Genomic DNA, 20,655 nt, shown 5'->3' with positions numbered 1-20,655 from the left:
TATTCCTCACTCTACTACCAAAAGTTTTTGTCAACATAAAGGCTGATCTTAATCACCCTAGCGTGGCTGAGGCATTTCTAGTATCAGGACTCAAAATTTCTTCAGTAGATGACATTCACAAGAAACTCACCTCCTTTTTCTTTTACACAGCTCATGCCTCCTAGATGACTTCTGGATTTTTCACCTGTAGTGATCCAGGACATTTTCCTTTACATGGGTAGGTCCACACTTCTTTGGAAATCTTCTGGCTTATTTCTTTCTCTTACTAAAATACCTGAGGCTCTGATATTTCCATACAACTGTCATCTAAATATGTAAGGGCTCGGTCACGACTTGCTGGGAAACTTCCAGCTGTCACCAGGGTATCCTCTATCAGGGTCCAAGTGACTTGGATGGTATGCCTCTCCCTCAGACATCAGTGAGGTAGCTACCTGTAACTTCATCTGCATCAGATACGACACCATTCTGGAGGTCTTGGCACACACAGGTGGGTCAGCAAATTGTAACATGGTTTGTATGAATTGCTTTGAAGCCTTCTTCCAAGTAAATTTACAGGAGGAGTAGGAGCTGCTTAGTCTTACATATAATGTGAATACAGACACAGACTCTTTGACTGATAAATATTATTCAATCAGTAATCAGTTCTTCAGTGGATGGTCTATCATAGATACCAGTATACTTGCCTAATACAGGTTTTACATTTGTCTTTTCCATTTCCTTCAAATACCTTTGAGGAATTGGTTTGTGTCTCTTTAGCTGAGAAGGAAATAAGATAGTGCTGTGAGTGCTCTCCCCAGTATACTGAATACGTGCTCCTTGCACAAGATACAACAAAAATGAAAGCATTTGTGTCTCACATATTAATGCAGACATGAACTTGGCAACACTAGGGACTTCCCAGCCACTGTGAAGAAACCTTTCTTTCTATTCTCTAAGCGTTTGACACATGGCTTTAAAACTTTCTTATTCCAAATATTCCAAAATATTCTAAACAGTCAAAGAATGGCTAAGTAACATGTGACTCTCAATCATTCATCATGATAGGGAGTGCTTCACCAATAGCCTGTATTTATACGATGCCCATGAAAGAAGAAATGGCAGTATCTCTTCTGCACACAGAATAGACAGCCATGAAGATTAAAAAATCTTGACTGATTATAGATTATTATGACCTATTTCATGAAGTAGTCGTTGTCCTATAAAGATTTAATATTCAAAATGGATTTCCCTCTGGCTTCAGTTGTGTGTACTCTGAACTTCTGCAAGTCATGCCTCCAAGGTATCAAGCTAAGCTGTCCACAAACTAGTGACCTCCTTTCCAAACTCCAAAGTTGGAGTGACTTGCTTGCCTGCACAAAACAGCTGTCTGGGAGAGGCAGAGATAGAATGCAAATCACAAAGGCAACAGTAAATGGCTCTGGCTCATCCTTTTCTTGACCCTGGTCTTACTTGCTTTATAATTTGCAATTTTGCAGCTGAAGTAGTAGTGCTGTTGGAGATGATAATTTCCTATACTGTGTGTTAACAATTTATCATCAGAGAAAATATGACTTGTCTATTGGATTATAAAAGATCTTCTGTAAAATACCCAAGCAATGACAGTGTAACTTATTCTTGCTTTTTAATACATGCAGCACAAGAGAGTTGAATTCAAGCTGCATTTTCTATCTTTTGGATACTTGGCCTTGCAATCTTAATAATATTCCTAGTGTGGGGAAAGGGGAGGTGGGGAGGATGGCAATGTATATGGTATAATCCTCCAAGTTCCAAAAACCAGAAAGAAATCTATACCTTACTCAAATAACCTGACATTATGCTGAAGCTCATGAATCAGAGAAACAGCGGAGCCACCAGGCTGACTGTTCAGGCATCTGCTGCTTGAAACTAAGGAAACAGTAATATCACTGGTAACGGGATGTATACCCACAGCACCCTTTCAGTGTCTTCTTTCTAGTTACAGTCACCAGATCCCACAATACCTCAGCAGAGGTCTAATGATCTTGACAAGTTAAGCCTTGTCTGGCTTCTTAACTACCTCCAGTTACACTACTCCCAAAATGCAGGAAAATGTTCCCTTTTTATGTCCTTTATCTGTTCTGATTCTTCCCTACATTATTCCTCTTCTGGACCCAGTTCAGTTTCCCTCTTGGTACAACTTTCAAAGATCTTTCTTCTACTTTATGCCCTCCTTTCACATTAGCAAGAGCAAGTCTCCTCCCCATGCCAGCCTGAGTGCTACCTCCCATTCCTTTACTTTCAGCAGTTCAACTTGATGCTTTTATCAGTCCACTGAATTTTTCTGTAAATTTACCTTTTTCCCCTTCCCTAACCAGAAACAAAGGCCCATTCTTCCCTGTTTTGCTGACAACCTGCTGGTATTACTGAAAGTGTAGCAGTTTTCATTTAAAGTGTCTAATCGCAGCCTGGCCCAGAGTTGCTCACAGCCACAACTACAGAGTCCTCCTCAGGCACGGTGCTTCTGGCATAGAGCACCCTCAGTAGCCCTGCTGTGAACACAGGTAAGTATTTCAGGAGCAGAGAAATTTAAGATGCTTACTGATCACCAAAATCTTCAGAGGTTTTATCTTTTAGGCTTCTTTCAGTTTTTACTACATATATAGTATGCTACAGTCCTATTTCTCAGCCAGATATTACATATTTTACCAAAAATATCTTGCTCCAAAGCACAAATGAATCACAGCATTCAAAAGAAAAGGCCTTCAATTCATTTTGTAGCATGCATAAAGATAAATATTTCACCTTTAACTTCCTATGTAGAATCTTGTCTACTGTAATAAAAACAAATAATTGAAACAAAGAAAAAAATTGCAGCACGGAGAATCTCAGCACCAACTATTAAGGATTAGATTAACACAAATAGCTTAAAAATAGAATTTTCTAATGAGAAGTGTCAGGCAACTCTAACAACAGATTATCAACCCTGCTTATAAAAATATGCAGTTGACAAAATTTTATTTAATTTACAAAACAAATTATAAGGAGAAGCTGGAGACAGAAAAGCAGAAGGCAATAAGTTTACAGAAGTCGGTGCAAGATCTGTTAAAAAGATGCAAGAAACAGGGAGGATGAAGTGGGAGCGTAGGTAAAGATGAAGAGAGCTCTCAATGCTTATAAAAGAATAACAACTCTGGTATATTCTATTCGATCAGACTGGCAATTACAAGAATAAACAACATCAAAGGGATTTGTGTCCCATTTCTTAACAAAATAAGGAAGTCGGCAGGCATACTTCTGTGTACGTGTTTCCCACCACAGCTTCTGAAGCAGCTGTACAATTTCAATCCAGTCCAACAAAAAGGATAAGGGAATACAAAATATTAAACCTTGCTTCTATGAAAAAGGCCAGCTGGGTAAAGAAGAGAGACCTATTACTGTCTCAGCTAGTGAAAAGCTAAAACTTCAGTCATCAGAGATGAGAAAATGCACTTAGGTGCAAAACATTAATGAAAAAAACAAGCTCCCTCCATTTCACTGCTCAAGGAACTCTTTTCCTTTTCTTTTCTTTTAAATAAATGATGCAATTTGCAGTTAGACTCCACACTGGTACATGCCTTTATTAACACAAACATATATGTCTTTTATGTAAAGAAAGACTCCTTTTGTCTTTAACATCTTTCAATCTGTATGTTTCAAATGAGTTTGCTTCAGGAAAGGCTATATTCTACTTCACTCCGCCGTTGATGGCACTAGTTGAGCCTCCACCACTAATTGGGAGGTTGACATAAAATGACCAGCAGCGGACAGAATTCAGTTTGTATATATAAGTACTATTTCACCCTGAGTTCCCTTCATCCCTAGGCTTTCCTTTACACCTTACCGTAATTGCACTCTGCACCAACTTTGCATTAGGGGAGTGTGAAGTTGTTTGCTCCAAAGGATCGGGTCCTTTATACTTTGGAATATAACCTAAGACACTGTTTCCTGTCTCAGTATGGTCTTGCCTAATCAAACTAATCCATGCAACACATACCATATTAGAATAAGGAAATCAATATTGGGAATATCTTTTTGGAAAGACCCTTGACTTGTTCATTAACAGAGGTTTATTTGATCCTGCTTCTAGTAGCTTTCAGAGAACAGGGGACATAGCAGTTTTCCTGATGATTCTGAGAGGCAGTAGTGATGGAATATGGGATGCTAGTATACTATACTGCAATATGGTGACTTACTTGAAGAGTTTAAGTTTGGCAAATGTGAACTAAAGAGGAAAAGTATTCTGGAAATATAATTCTTAGTTGTGCTTCTTAAAGCCTGTATATAGACAGAGAGCTATCAATAAATACAAGGAAATTAAAAAGAAAAAAACCCCTATCTTCTCCTGTTAACAGCAAAAGTAGGTTGTTGAGCACCTAAGTGCAATGGTCTACAGCCGTGAAGTTCTAGCATTACAATATATAATATACAGATTCTAGAATTAGGGAAAGTTGGTATTGTTTGGGTTTGAACTTCTAAGCAGAGCAAGGAGAAGTCTGCAAAGTGTAACTGTGGTCTTCAACACAAACATGAAATCAGCTTGTGTGCGTCTGCACATGAGGGAAAATAAAAGGGTAATTAACATAGTGCATGAAAAAAAATGAATGGGTTTTATTAGCCCTGGTAACAAGATATTGTAAGTCTAACCTCTACTGTGATCAAGCCAAGTATATAAGTTAATCAAGACCTTCACTAAAGTATTTCTGTTAACACTTTCATCTTACCAGTGGGAATTGTTTATAAAACCATTTTGTACTGCTAGCATGACAAGGTGATCATTAATATGGCACAGACCATGCAAAGGAACAAAATTAAAAGCACATAAAAGTGGCATTACAATGGTACTGTAAGCAACTGCCATAAATAATTCTGTTCCTCAAAGTGATTGCAACAGTCTTGCTCTAAATCTAACAAATCAAAACCCCTTTATAAGAAGTCTAATTCTCAAAATTTAAATTTCTATGCTTTCCAAGGATGTTTAGCTTTACTTTTTGATACATGAGAAATCAATTTGTTCAACCAAACCAGTTTCAAGTTCCTCTTATAAGAGGTCATTTGGAACTGTTTATGGAAAGAAAAGACATTGAGTTTTACACATCTTAGGTTCTGAAGTAAGAGCTGTGTCCCACAGCTGCTCCCCCCCATCAACACATCACAAATTAAAGCAACCACATCAGTGGGAAGGCTATGGCTCAGGGAATTGGTAATACAATAAAACCACATTTCATTCTAGGGTGCTGCTTTGACTTCAGCACAGGTAGGTACTATCTTGGTCATTAAAAATGCTGAGCACTGGCTTACATGAAAACAAGCTGGTGGTTTAGGTTAGTTTGCAAAAGTATATGAATTCCCTACCTCACTCCCACTCCCACATAAAATAATGAAATACTGTCTGCAAAAATCTGCTTACAGCAATATATCATCTCCTCATTCTTGGTGAGATACCTCTCAGCACAAAATGGCATTACAAATAGATACCAATCGCCTATAGGCATACCTTGAAACAAAAGGCATGGGCCTTGCATGGGCCAAATATTTTGCATAGGGCTCTGCACAGGCTTTCAGTATCATACTTGCAGAGGTGATATCTTATGATGCCAAAGGCAGAACTAGAGGAAATTTGCTCCATTCACATCTACTGAATCTCTGCTGCTGAAAGACAGAGACCTTCATTCGCCACAGCTGCTTTTCCATAAGCAGAACATTTACAAAAATAAATTTATCATTTCCCATAGCATTATACATGTACATCTCAGACACATTTTTGTATTCTTTCTATGTACAATACAGATATTTAAATTAATATTTCATATATTTAGCTTAAATATAAACAGTTTACAAACTGGATGTCTACAGTACTGAGACAGGGTTTTAAAGTTTTGTGCATTCAGGGCAATGAGGTAGCAAATGTATGGAAATAATCAATTGTAAAGTTGTAAAATATAGCAAGCTCTCCAGCACATCACATGACTTCAGCAGTATCCCATCACAGCCCTAATAAGAAAAACAAGTGTGTATGGGCGTGCACCTGCCTAATGCTCTCCCATATCTTTCCAATCAGAACTTCTAGAATACAGTTCTCAGTGGCACTGTAGGTGTATTTGACATCCAGGATACCAAAAATATCAGAGATGCTGGGCTATATTCACTTGGACTTCTGCATCTTAAGCAATCTGAAGAGCAGGGGGGCGGTTACAGGTCACAGGTAACTAAAGCCTTTTTGCGTCCAGTCCCAGTTACAACAGCACCCCGTTTTTGCCAGCCTTCACCTACGCCAGGTCATGAATGATTCAAAAGTTAACATCAACTTCCATATCCCGATTTCAACCATGTCTAACCCCTGACAGGATGCTCTGAGAAACTGAGCTCCATATAAAACCTAATTATTTTAATTTTAAATTACATGCAACTCCCTTTCGTTCTTACAGTGTTATTCTCTCCACTATTCCCTTTGCTTAATTCCTAGTTATTCAACAATTCTTCTTGAAGCAACAGGATTTCTTTCCCGATGTTGTTTTTCTGACTGTTTTGCAACACAAAGCCATTGGTCTTTCAAAAAGAAATCTCCTGGGGCAGCTTTACCCTTTTATAGCAGCAGCGAAACAGAAGAAGTCGTATTAATAAAATTAGTGAACTGCAGCAACTAGTCAGCAAAACAATGCAATTTGTGCCCAGACTTCATTTCTACAGATGAAACTACAACAAGCTACAATATTACTATTGCAAGCTTCGTTTCTGCTTCTTCAAACCAATAAAACTGGAGTCCCAGCAACACATCTGAACCTTGATATAACAAGAGGTCAATACAGTAACAAAATGTCATACACACTCTAAGCCAGATCCTACAATTTTTATAGAACATGGAACCTCTATTATGTCTCTAAATAAATCTGTTAAAATCACATTTCAGAAGTCTATATGATTAAAAAGCTGAGCATTTTTTGTTGATTTTTGTTGTGTATGCCCACAATTAGCAATGCAGAATGCTAACTATAAAAAACCAAAGAAACCAAAACAACAAATAAACACCAAAACCCTTCATGACCTAGCTATAAAAACTAGTCAATGTAGGGCAGATAATACAATTTCTTTTCACCTGGCATTCCTTGACATTCTTTTACTCCCCTCTGCAAAGAATACTTTTGTTTGAAAGGCTACCAAAGCACTAGCTCTTCTGTATTTTCAGCTTACTCACAGAATGTATGAAAGCTCTTTCAGAAGAGTATGATCAGCCCTTCCATTTTTGCTTGCTCTTGGAGAGGCTGATTTTGCATAGTTTACTGGCCCAGCTTGCAAAACTTTTTTTTTTTCAATGAAGAAAATTAACACTGCTACTTATTTTTTTCAATAATTAATCCAGGAGTTAAAAGCAAGCCAAAGAAACACACATAGGATTTTTTTTTTTTACAGTAAAAAAAAAGTGAAATATTTTAAAAGCAGAGGAAGATCAATAGCAGTGCTATTTTGCTTTTACCAAAAGGGCATATGTTTGTTAAGCCGAAAGGGACAACACTTTCACAACATGTATCAGAAAACCTGGCTTCATAAGCTTAGGACGTTTCATAAACAACTGCAGGAGGGTGTGAATTTACTTTGGCTTTAAGTAAATGGTTCTTCATTAATATTTTACCAAAACACAGAGACTCCAAGTTTAGTAGGTAAGCTGTGGATAGCAAACAGCCACCCTCTACGCTATCTTTGACTAAAGAAAAAAGATCTGGCATCAGAAAAAAAAATAATACAAAAGCAGAGAATATATTCAGTGATGGAACTTGAAGCCCAAAGGTAACTACCAAAGAGTTTTCTGAACAAAATAAATAAGCTCATTTTCTATGTTTTTCAGCCAATGTTTCCTCTGCACCTAGGGACAATAGCTAAACATTATTCAAGAGCCATCATTAAACCAGGAAACAATTGTATTATAAAGGCAATCTTAAAAGAGCTCAATTACTTCCCAATCAGATCTTCCAAAAGTTTTCATAACAGTAGGAAATATTTTTAAGGTATAATTCTAGAATATCAGCTATAAAAGAAATATTATTACAAAGACACAAATTATATCTAGTAGCATAAAAATATGATACAGTTAGTCTACCGGTCAAATCTGCTCCTGAAACAGCCCTAAATTAATTCAGGCAGAGAGACCAGATGAATACCTTTACACTCCAAGATCTCAACTCTTTCATCCTTGCAACTGACCTGTAATTGTTACCTTCTTGGAACTATTACAGCAGATGCAAAAAACCCAAAATTGTAGCTTCTGGCTGCAGTAAGTATTTAATAATCTCTACCACGTGTCATTTCGCTTTCTGGAACAAAGTTCTTAAATGTAAGGTCACCATAGTCATCAGGTAGTCACCAGCGAGCACAGGTATTTACCAACTATTTAGTTTACCAGGATTTAAACAGCCATCATTACACATTTGTCTTCCTGTATATGTCATACTCTGTGCACATGCATAAGTAAGTATTAACCATTAAAAGCATAGAAGGGAATGAAAAGACACAGGCAGAGGTATGGTTCCTTAAGCAGAAGGCTGAACATGCAACATTTTACAGAAAATATTGTCTGTCTTCCTCTGTGAACCCCATTTATGATCCTACAATTAGAGACAGTGTAAGTACATTATCAGTGATGTTACCTTCCATGTTTTATACTACTTTTCAGTAATATCTAGTGCACTTCACCAAGCAGAGTGTTCTAGTAATTCTCGGTAGCACACCCACTGCCTCCCTCACTAGGATTTGCTTCAAAGGATCCCCAGAATACACAGGCAGCTGTTTGACCTCTCCTCCTGTCCTCAGCATGACTTATCTAACATAACCACAGAGATGTCACCACCTCACAGTATCTGTGAATACAGTCCTACACCATGTTTGACTATAATATTGCAAACAGCTGCCACTACTTCAAACTGCTCAATTAAGGCTGCAAGAAGTACTGCTTTTAACATAGGTTATTAAATAGACTCCATGCACAATCTTTTAAATATAAATATAATTTGTAGAAAATCATCTCATTCTGCAACAGGAGCAGCTCTACTTTTCTATGAGTTTCCTTTCCTTTTGATTGTATTGCATCTTTATCATGCTCTCTTCTACTTCTGCTTAGATGGGTCTTGTGTACGATCCTTTTCTGCTTTCCACTGCTGAAAGGCCATTTGGACAAATGCAAACTCCCATTTGAACTAATATACAACTCCCTTTAAGTCAAAACACTCCTCTTTTACAGCAAGTGTAGAAATCCAGTTCTTTTTAGTGAGCCGTGCATCTAGTTACCAGAATGCAGTTATCAAGGTGACTGTCAAAGCAGAAGAAATCCTGGAACTGATCCCAGAAAGAAAGTTCATTAAACTTCCTTCCACTTGCCCCCAGTACAAGGAACATAAGCATATTTTGGCTAACATGATTAGCGGTTTTCCATTAGTAACCCAGACAACGCTGTGAGGACTTCTGGACCGTTCCCAAGCAACCCGTGGCAATATCACAAGATCTGACTGGGAGATTTTTCTGACTAACAGATTCCAAAATTATAAGAGACTTTTAATGTAGCTTGAAAATCATGGACAGCAATAAGTACTTTTAAAATGTTCTTTCCAATTTACTTGTTTTTTCCTACCCAAGGCAGTAGGAAAGACTTGAAATTGATTCAATTGTGGGAAACTTAACTTTCCACACCACAATGGCTGATGTCACGTATCTAGAATGAAGACATTCAATCCTTTGTACGCTGCTGTCGCTATCCATGGCACTAACATTCTCCATTTTCAGGCTGGCTAGTGGAAGAGCTCCAGACAACAGTTTCAGCACAGCTCTTTCTGTAGAGAAGTTATAACTTTGTGCATTTTGTAACCCCTCCATCAAAATCTCTAAATAGAAAAGAAATTCAAACTCAGGATAGAGAAGAAAACGGCCAAGTCTGACTTAGATCACAAAAAGGAAATCTATCATCTACAGTCCTGCCACAGACTCTGGTTAATGCATCCTCAAACCAGTCTGCATGCATGCAGCTCCCTAGTTTATGTTCAGGTAATTACCACCTATTTCTCAAAGCCAGGCAGCTGCCAGAACTGGTTTTAAAAGCCACAACTAAAGGAATTGTTTGGGGCCTCAGAGGTCTTTTAGCCTAACCTGAACATCAGTGCATGAGAAAAGTTAAATCCTACACATTAATCTTTCTCCAGGATCAGAGTAACCTGATGCTTGTTTTATTCACCACAGTCCTTCCATTTGCCTTACTAGAAGGTTATGGCAACACAGAAACAGAGCAAAAAATGGTGAATCTGTCCCCAAGTTTGTCAAGAGGATGAACACATCAGTCATATAAAAAGCAGAATCGTGAACACCTTATTAGCATCCCTCCTCTATGTGCTTCATCAAGTGAGAGAGACACAACGTCTTACAAGCATCCTGCACACAGCAGTGGTGCACAGGTCCTGACCCCCAGTTAGCCTCCTGCTCCATTCCTACAGCACAGTCTTGGCATTTTGTAATTAACAGTTAGTTCTGGAGAGACAAGGGTTAACTCAATATGCTGACAAACCGCTCCTCTAAGAAGCCTATTTAACACATGTTTACCCAAAGGTAAACATGGAAGAAAAGCTCCTTTTGCTAGGCCAAAGTTTACATGTAGTTCAAGGGATAGTTTGAAAACACCTTTTCAAATGCCAACAGGCACTTGAGGCGACAATGAAAATAAAGTATCTTTACTGTTTCATGAGCAATATGTGGGATGCTTTTATCATGCAGCTGAACACTACCAATGACAATGGTGTTTTTAGTATTTTAGGTTTGCCCAGCATTTAGTCTTAGCTGTTTCACTAGCAACTGAAGCAGATTAAATCTGAGTCACTTGTCCTGAAATACTTCATGGATCAGTTGTAAAGGACATTTGGGGTACAAGTTTGGGATCACGCCAGTCATCCATGATTTGCTGATATAACCTGTGGTGTTGATGATGAATGCCAGACCATTCTGCTGCTTTGACATCACACAGACTGCATTATCTCCCATCTCTCACTCAAGTGATTTACTAGATCTTCTTAGGGCACATATGTATGAAAACTTCTGCATAGCTTTAGGTTCACAGAGGAAGATTTTTAAGAACATGAAACATAAATCTGAGCAGAATTTCTCCTCTCATCTCTTAATATAGTTAGCCTGATCTTCTCTTAATTTCTCCTTTCATACCTCTGCTAAGGCTTATTGACACCACCACTCCCCTCCCCCCACAAAACCCCTACGTGCAAATAAGCCTTGCTTGCACCTTCATGAAAAAGACACCTATTTTGAGATTCATAAAGGAGTTTATTTTGAATTTACTTTCTATATTCACGATATGTGAAAGAAATAAAGATGCAAGAGACAAGCCACTTTACTTTTCTTCATACCAAGGAGACAGCATGGTTCACAAAGAGAAAGGTTCTACTCAAGTCAAATACTAAAGCCTAGAAAGGCATTCAAAGTCACCTTGACAAGGTTTTAGTTCTGTCATCTAATTATGATATTTTTTCTTTTTCTCCCCCAAGCAGCACATTTAACTTTTCCCTTTACTCACATTTATATCGTTAGCTGATAAGCAAAATGAAAGTTGCTGAAATGCTCCCACATGCATAGTATGAGACAGGGGCTGAGATACTATGGGACACGAAAGCACAGGCCAATACCTAGCAATGAAGATCTCCAGAAGAATCTGCTCTGTAGAACAATGCCCCCCACCCCTTTCCAAGAGGATGCCCTTCAGAAGAAGGAGTAAGCTTCTTTAAATGAGCCAGCTAGCAATGTTTTTTTGCTGGTGAATCAAAAAATAGGACATTTCTCTTTTTCATTAATTTTTTTTTTAAGATAAAAAGTAGAATCTGTCAGGAAGGGAAGAATCATCAAGAGAAGAAAAGAGAACTTTGCACGGCCTATTATTCAGAAACTCTTGGCACAGGAGTATCATCTGGTGCTTATTTTTTAACCATATGACATGGTAATGGAAGGGACACAATTAATGCATTCAAATTTTTGGCCAGTGGATTAAATCAGCAGCATGTTCAAAACTGACTACATCATTACTAGCCCCAATCCTATTCTCAAAATTACTCAAGGGAAATAACAACAACATTGGACTGCATTGCTTACAATGCATCCAGTGATGGGATGCTCAGATTGGGTCATTTCTCTAGCTTGTGCTGCAGCCACACAATTTCCAGTCCATGAACTAACTTGCTCACCTTTATACTATGCTGCTATTAAACAATAAATGTAGAAGGTTCCCAAGGGCCTAAAGTACATTAGAGAAGAGTATTTAGGCTGCTAAATAATTCAGAGACTTTCAAATATCTACTCAAATCTGTGAATCTATTTGCTCTAAGCTTAATTCAGCTCAATTTTAAAAATCAACTAAATTGGTGCAAATGCTGACAACACTAAAAATCGTCTTAAACCAATTTAAGGTTAATTTGTTAATCTAGCAGTATAAAGGTTAAGCTGACTAAAGGTATATTTTTTTAAATAGAATTTTATACAATTGCAATGCCTTAGTTGTAGTAGTAACAGTACAGTACAGTTTATTCAAACTTCTCTAACACTGACAAGTTCATAACTGTACTTAAGGCAATGCTTCTCTATATAAAAAAAAGCCATAAAGGAAAATGACACCAATCAATACAGTTTTTGTTTAACACTGAGTTACTTGAATTTTTCAGGATATTCAGTAAAGCAATCAAAAAAAGAAAGAAAATTCCTATTTCCCTGCCTTAAATGATCTTCTTTCTTGGAAGGAGTAACCCTCTTGGATAAGACATGCTGCTGTGAATAGGTCTAGACTTTACACAGCCATGGGTCACTAATTTAATTAGATTTCAAAGCAGCTATTCTACACTTACACTGAATACAATACTTCCTGTACCCTCCCTCATACTAAAAGGAATAAAATCCCCCAGAAGTTTACTCCTCAATGCATGACGAAACAACAACAAAGCATACATACAATACCTCAAGTTACAGATGGGGCTTACATTGTTCAAGCTATTAGGAAAACCTTAACTACCTGTTAAGTTGGTATTTTTAGCAAGGAAAAAAAAAAAGGAAAAAAAAAAGGAAAAAAGAAAAGGAAAAAAGAAAAGGAAAAAAGAAAAGGAAAAAAAAAAAAGAAAACAAAAAGGTTTCTCCTTTCTAGGGAGACAGGATTCTGTTTGACTTGCTCTGCTCAGAAAATGACTGCCATCAGCCAATCCCAGTAACTTTCCCTCCTAATATTGAGCTTTTAGACATATTGTGATATTAAATCAAGCTTCTCTGTATGAATAAAGGAAATTTTTAAAATTAACTTTACTTTTATCAGTTGAAGCTCTTGTTTTCTATAAAGAACAGTAGGTTTTTCCGGGCTTTTCTTGGGGGGTGAAGGGTGGGCTACAGTGAGGCTAGGAGCTCTGTTGTGTATCAGTGAGTGGTCTTCTGAAATTTTCTCCTTTCAAACAAAAGGGGAGGGCTGCAGTTTTCACAGGGTTCTTGTATACTCTTTGTTACCCTGCATTTCAGACTCTGCAAGGCTACTGCTTTCATAATTTGAGTGATCCAAAGCTGCAAGTATTAGTTATTTGAAGAAATCAGAGGGTTTGCCCTCACTAAAAAGCATGAGCAAATAACAAGAAACCAAGTTCATGTTCTCTTCAAGTAGCTCACTCAACATTTCAAAGCATTACACAAGATACGAGCTGTTACCAGAAGTGAAACCACACTAAGCACTGGATCATTTGTCTGCAGTTTCATCATCTATAAATGACCAGCAAATACCAATTATTTGACTCTATCATACTGTACACATTCAGCAACATGTACTAAAGGAAAAATGTCCTATAACAACTCTACAAATCTATAATAATCTATGCAAATAACTTTGTTATTACTAACAGCAGCCCAACTTTACAAAACTCACTCTGTAGAAGCAGATCAAATTCAGTCTCAGTCCAGCTGTTAGACACAAGTACACATCCTCTCCTATTTCGTTCTTTCACAGGATAATCAGATGCTGGTTTGTATCACGCATGAAGGGCAGGGCCAGTTGTCAGGCTATAATCAGGGATTCGTCTGGATGTCACATATAAATTAAACACTTCAGGTGTTAATTTCCTAAGCTGACAATACAGTTTTTCCAGAGGCAGCTACAGCCTACTACCTTACATGCCATGTACACCGCAAGAGAGATATTTTGTGAAGTGTGGATATAAGGATGCTAGTGCCAAAATTTCTGGCAAGTCCAGTGCTTGGATTTTGTGAGGAGCATTCCTGCTCTGTGTACAGCAGATAAACATCAGTAAAAGGCGAAACACACCATAACCTATTTCTACGGTGAAGTATTTCCGGAAATATAATAGCTACTATGACATAAAAATTTCTGATGTACATATGAAGCTGAAATTATAATAGTCTCTTTACTCCCTCATGTTAGCTAGTGGTAATGGCAATGAAAATAAACTGAAACAATCACAGAATGTATTAAAATGGGTTTCTAAACATCCATAGCTAGTGGTAATGGCAATGAAAATAAACTGAAACAATCACAGAATGTATTAAAATGGGTTTCTAAACATCCATTCCTCTTTCTGATCACTTGAGTCATCTTTCTTTCTGATCTCATGATAAAATTGCTGGGCCACAATACCTATTTGTCATCGTATAATGGAAATGAAAAGTCAGCCAATGTAAGATATTCAGCAATTTTTTATCAAGTATCTTTTAAAGAGACCTGTTTCATGGCTTCTAATGAGTCTTAGTTTATCAGCATAGCTATTTTAAAATCAGTGCTGTGATGAATTTCATGATATGAAAACTGAGAAAAAATAAGCAGATAATTGAATGTAATAAAAATTACCAGGACAGAAAGCACTGGTGATCCATGAAACGTCTAAACCCCAGACCCAAACTATATTGCATACTTTTACGTGCACACAAAAAGAAAGGGTATAAATGGAAGTAACAAATGACATTCAAAGGTTAGCTTCTGGTTGTAAACAAAAGCCACAGGGCAAAATTCCTCACTCTGCTCTAGCTCCCCAATCCAAAGCTAGAAAGCAAAGCACAAGAACTGAAAGGAGGTTAGTGGGGGAAAAAGATCACAGGAAGGAACAATAATAACGTAAAATGAAGGCAGAAAGAAGCTGGATTCTGTCTTTTCAAAAGCAGCATTCTTTGTGAATCACAGGTGAAAGACATTTAAAGCAGTTTAAGTGAAAGAATAGGAAGGCAGAACTAAGTGTAACTAAGGGGTTAATGTAAGTTTGGGGAGGGGGGCCCTAATTAAGAACATAACATCATAATTGTTTTTTATTTGCTAATTCCTTGACTATGGCCACTTCTGTTTTACAAAGTGATAAGTTATAATAGCAAGTACTGACGTGACCTTAGCATTAATTAGTAGGACAGAGCTCTCACTCAGTTACAGGGCAATATCCCTTGGCCAAGGATGCAACAATGAAGAAGGGAAAAGATACAAGAAGCCAGAAAGAAAATCCAGTATTGTATTATGTCCAGAGAAAGTACTATCTTGAAACATTTGAGGAGGCCCTTCCAAACGCCAGCATCGGTGACCCAAGGAACACACATGCAGAACCTCTTGATACTCAAGAGAGCTGTATCTGGAACTAGATAAATTGCGAGAGCTGCGATGAGAGTGCTGGTATCAAAGCTGTGAGATTTAACAGAAAGACGAAAGCCATCCATAACACATCCCTTTGTTTACCAACTCCTACCTCATAGCACCGTGCCTGAACAGTGCCAGCTCAAAACCACATCTGCCACACAAGCACATTTCTGGCTACTTCTATCTACAGTAGTGGCAAATGTAGATTCTTACTGCCTTTTCTTATGCTTCTTTTAAAACCACACAGCTGCTTTATCTCCAGTCTAGCAGAAATTCACATGGAGATGGCTGACTAATTTGAACTGACTGCAGACAGGTTGGTACATGCTTTACTGAGTAGCACAGGCAGGCAGGGACCACCAGAGCAAGATGAGCTTGGTAGCAAGTTCTAATTTATTCACACCACATGGAAGAATGCATCAGCAAAGACTCTTAAAGTGAAGCACGTTAATTAGTTAAGCTTACTCAAATTTTGTGGCTATCTTACAATTAATAGGGTTGACTAAACGAGGGCACGCAGACAAAAAGGCCTACATCCTTGAAAGCATATTGTGGGTATGCTGAGAATTTCTTTGTTGATCTGGATCTAAATGGATTTCAAGGCCTAATAATGAATCAATGAGTTGAATACCGTTTCCCAGATTCCTGTCTCTCTGTGATCAAGCTGTTATAATGACCTGAGATTCAAAGAGTGTCTTCCACTGCACTATATGAGACCAAAGCTGGTATTAAAGAACTTTTAAAAGGTGAAATTGTGTGATAGTTGATTTATCATGGCAAGAACCATAAAGCTGAATACTGCTGTTGTCTTTTTTATGCACACATATAATCATACATAAATGATACCAAGAACAGTAAAAGCAAAATGATACAAAACAGTGAGTGTTAAACACCATAATCTGCTGTTATCTTCTGTGGTATGTAAGTATATGAGATGCATGGATCACTTTACAGTTAGTAAGAAGTTTGTGATGAGAAGAGAAATACTTTTGTCTCCCAAATACCCAATAACATTTAAAAGTAAAAAAAAATTAACATACCTGTTCCTTTACTGCTCTTTTTTTCAGACTGTGCCACTCGTATAACCTCAGCAGCAGCATCCCTTGCTACCAGATCTTCATTCTGCAGCAGCAGAACCACACATTTCCACATAGCAAGGGTATCAGACAGTCCTATATTTATGGAGAAAAAATAGAATTCTATTCCTTATATGCATTCAAAGAAGTTACAGAGTTCTGTTTCTACACCTAAACACAACAAATGCAGTGAAACACTGAAACACAGACAAGAGACATGCATTGGCAAACCATTGGGAAGAGAACTGGCAACATGATCAAAATATTTTCAGCATGTGTGAATTTTATCTAGGTGGTTGACAGTTTAAACAGTGGGCAACAGTTAAGAGAATGGACTTCTCTTTATCCAGGTTCAACTTTAAGTCATTAGTGCTCTGAATTTTCTACAACTTCTAGGAGTGCAGAATTCCTGTTTGCCAACAGTGAAAGTTTTGCTACTGGAGATTGACAAACGTGCTGTGATCATGGATTTGCTGTTGCAATCTGCCTGGAGCAGGGGCTGCCGAACCAAGTTTGTTCAGATACTGCCAGTAGTGCTGGCCACAAATGCCAGTCCTTGCCTCGCCCCACCACTCACCAGCATGCCCTGCCACCCTTATGCCCACTATCTGTTGGAAACAAACCAGGTTTAATCCATGGGGTAATGACCTGCACACAGTTAAGACTAACCAGAGATAACTGCCAAGAGGGAGATGTTCATCTGGTAAACCCCAAACAGGCTCCACATACCACCCCAGTGGCAATTCACATCTCACAATTTTGCAAACCTTTGAGCCATTTAGTGGTGCCACACTAAGGATGAGTAGCTGAAGCCACAAGGCTGTACTCATTGGTTTGCTGGGGTACTTTTCAGTTGACTTTTCAGCTCTCATTAAAGGAATCCACAGGACGGTCTCTTTTAGGGCAGCCAGCTGTTAGACATTACTTTCTGGTGATCACAGAGAACAACAGAATTGGGGCTTCATTGCTGTGCTGGTTTTCTTCAAGCATGTTATCAACAGGTCTATCAGAGATTTGTATTACAAGGCTAGCCAGATAATTAATTGTATTTCACTGCTTGGTCAAAATTAATTGCTTGAGGCTTTACTGCATAGGCAGAAGCAGCATTCCTGTATTTCACATAACTTCCTATGCCGGAATAGCATGGAGCATAATTATTTCAGAATGAAGTTGCTTTTTTTAGCATGACACACTCAATAATGTTATAGTAGCACAGCTAGAGCATGACACTTACTCCCTTTTAGATACAAAGGCCAGCTTTCACAACTAGGCAAGTTTCTACTTTATCACCAGGAGAGGTGGAAGTCTGCAAACAGATTTTCCAGAGATACTTCTGATATGTCAAGCAACATGACGAAGAGATCCAGACACACTGATTGGCATTCACCCTCTTCCTCTTATGAACATACTTACTGGAAGCTTCTGGGAATGACTACAGCTCCATCTCATGCAACCACAATTGACTTCTACTTTGTACTATATATGGTCAAGCAAGCTGATGCAGAATGAGGCATAAAATCAAAGCCATTTATATGGGTATCACCCCTTTAACCTTAAGGGAGTGATTCTGGGTTTATATCACTGCAACTAAATGCTAGATCATGCTCTTGATCTACTCAACTCCTCGCTGCAGTATTTGACAATTTCACAGTTGTGCAGAATCCCAGAGTGACAATTCTAGGCAAGATGAAGGGTCAGTACTACATCTTTCTTCCCAGGGCCAGGTTTTCAGAGCAAAGAATTGGTTCAGACAGTTTGCTCACTGAGGCCCTGGGGCCTTTTCTGTTGCTGTGACTTGGCTTGGTTTGTTACTTACTTTGTTTTGCTGGAATTTTAAGCAGGATACAAACTGCTGCTATTTTTTGTTTCACAGCTTCACATCCGCCTGACTGGAAAGCATAGAAACCAGCAACTGTTCTGACTAGACCAAAGAGGAAACTCTGTTCTCCATCAGCTACAGGCTGGATCCAAATGGCAACATACAAGAAGGGGAGTTTTTCATTCCAATGCCTCCCCTTCATTTGATATAAAATGATAATGTCTGTCCTACTAAGAGCTTTAAGTAGATGGCAGAGGCCAAGATTTCCAGAGCTGATACTATGAACACTTAATAGCACAAAGTCTACCTCACATAACAGATTTAGCTCTGTTAAATGTTAAAAATACCTTTTAAAAGACACATCTCAAAATAAATAGCTGACTTTTTAAAAATACCACTGTCTATAGTTTAAGAAATATTACTATTCTTCTTTTCTAACAAAAATTTGTATCCAGTCCTTATAAGTGGACTTAAGCTACTCAAACTGCAACCACTGACATAACCACATTATAATAAAAAAACCACAGGGATTAAGTATTTCAAGACGACTGTCTTGTTCAGGATGCAAAATAAGTTATTCATTGTCAATCACTACCTATTTTCACCTGTCTCCTGGCCCTTTAGTCAAAAAATCCCATTACTCACTGTTCACCAGAGATGGAGTGGAGGGGGAAGAAAAAACCCTATGTTTTCTACACAACAGAACAGAAAATTTCATACAGCTATCCCTCTCAGTCAGTAATTTATTGTTGAATAAGGCTGTGTAGGGATTGTGTGATTGCTGGTTTTCTAAAGAGACTGTCTAAAGTTAACTTAAAAAAAAATTATTTCATCTGGGAGGTATAATGTGACCCAATTATTAATTCTTCGCACAGTAGAGTGTGTCCCTTATTTCCAGACTGAACCCTTTAATGTCAACATTCAGCCAGCATAACTTTGTAACACTCACAGTGTTAAACTAAAGGTATGTCCACATCACCAGTAGGACATTTTAGCAAGATCCAAGTCAGAGTGATAGCAAGCCAGTAAATCTGTACAGCAATGTATAGAGGCCTAGAGACCTAACAGTATCTCATGCGTCCCTTCTCTGGTTATTGCAAGTGGCTCCGCATATGTCCTTTTTATACCTGAATTTAAGTAAGTCCATTTAGTACATTAAATCCAATTAAAATTTTAAAAATATCCCGCTTGATGTTTTGACCATGTCCAAATATGTTTGTGTACAATACATTTTAAGGCATGTATTAACAGGTTTCATTTAAATGTTCCAGAAAATTAATGTTCAAACTACTTACCAAGAATGAGCTGCTTATTGATCAGAAAAAATGTTGTTATACTTTTAAGAACTTCAGCAGCTGCTAACAGCTTCTCTGTCTCTTGTTCATCTCCACAGAAATCAACTATCAGTTGAACCCATTTTTTCAGGACTTCTTCTGAAATCTGAAGGCACAGAACATGTGAGAATTATGTTGTACAATCTGATGTTATTGCTCACCATCACATTAACCTGTGGACTGTGAAAGAGATACTACTCAGCAGTAAATGCAGGGTTTTATCAAGCTGGTGAATCTGAGATGTCCATTCAAAAGTTGGCTTATTTTATGTCACAGATAGGAGACAGATGGGAGATTTTCTTTTAGGCAGAGCAGTACTCATAGGCAATTCTCTTGCTCTGTCCCTTCACAATAGACTCACCAACGACCACACAAGTCAAAGCATATCTTCGTGTCCACAGTTCTTCTAAACACACAAGCCAAAGGCAAATATACTGGTCGGTAACAAAGAGAAGCAATTCTCAGAAGCATCCCACACGTAGCCACATACACATATCGGGAAAAACAACTAAGAGCGTATAAGCTGCATCATCAATCTTAGGCTTTGGTAATGGTGGAATGACTGGAAAAGGGGAGAAGGCAGCTCCATCTGTCTGCTCTGCAGATAGTGGAGATGGAAGTTTTTTTCAATAAGACTGCTGAGGTACCTTGGGTTCTGATAGTATGTGTGTTCAAAACACTTAAGGAATTTCAATGCTGGCCGATAAACACAAAGCTCACCGTCCTAAAACATGAAGCAGAAAAAAGACTAGAAAAGGTATTTCCTGATTCAAATAAAACCCAGTTGCTATCTTTTGGAAAATA

At 38.1% G+C, this 20,655-nt stretch overlaps 1 protein-coding gene across 1 annotated transcript in view; it reads right to left on the bottom strand.

Moving 5' to 3' along the window:
• THADA (THADA armadillo repeat containing) overlaps positions 1-20,655 on the bottom strand; it is a 166,197-nt gene that overhangs the window by 11,721 nt on the left and 133,821 nt on the right. Inside the window, exons 34-35 of the mRNA XM_069852664.1 lie at positions 19,813-19,957; positions 16,663-16,794 (exon numbers count right to left, since the gene is read on the bottom strand). Of these exons, the coding sequence (XP_069708765.1) occupies positions 16,663-16,794; positions 19,813-19,957 (277 nt within the window). The remainder of the gene's footprint in view (positions 1-16,662; positions 16,795-19,812; positions 19,958-20,655) is intronic.

The sequence above is a fragment of the Phaenicophaeus curvirostris genome, chromosome 2, assembly GCF_032191515.1.
Source record: "Phaenicophaeus curvirostris isolate KB17595 chromosome 2, BPBGC_Pcur_1.0, whole genome shotgun sequence".
In the NCBI taxonomy this organism is placed as follows: Eukaryota; Metazoa; Chordata; class Aves; order Cuculiformes; family Cuculidae; genus Phaenicophaeus; species Phaenicophaeus curvirostris.
The sequence above is the reverse complement of the archived record's forward strand: the minus strand, read 5'-3'. Positions and strand labels throughout refer to the sequence as shown.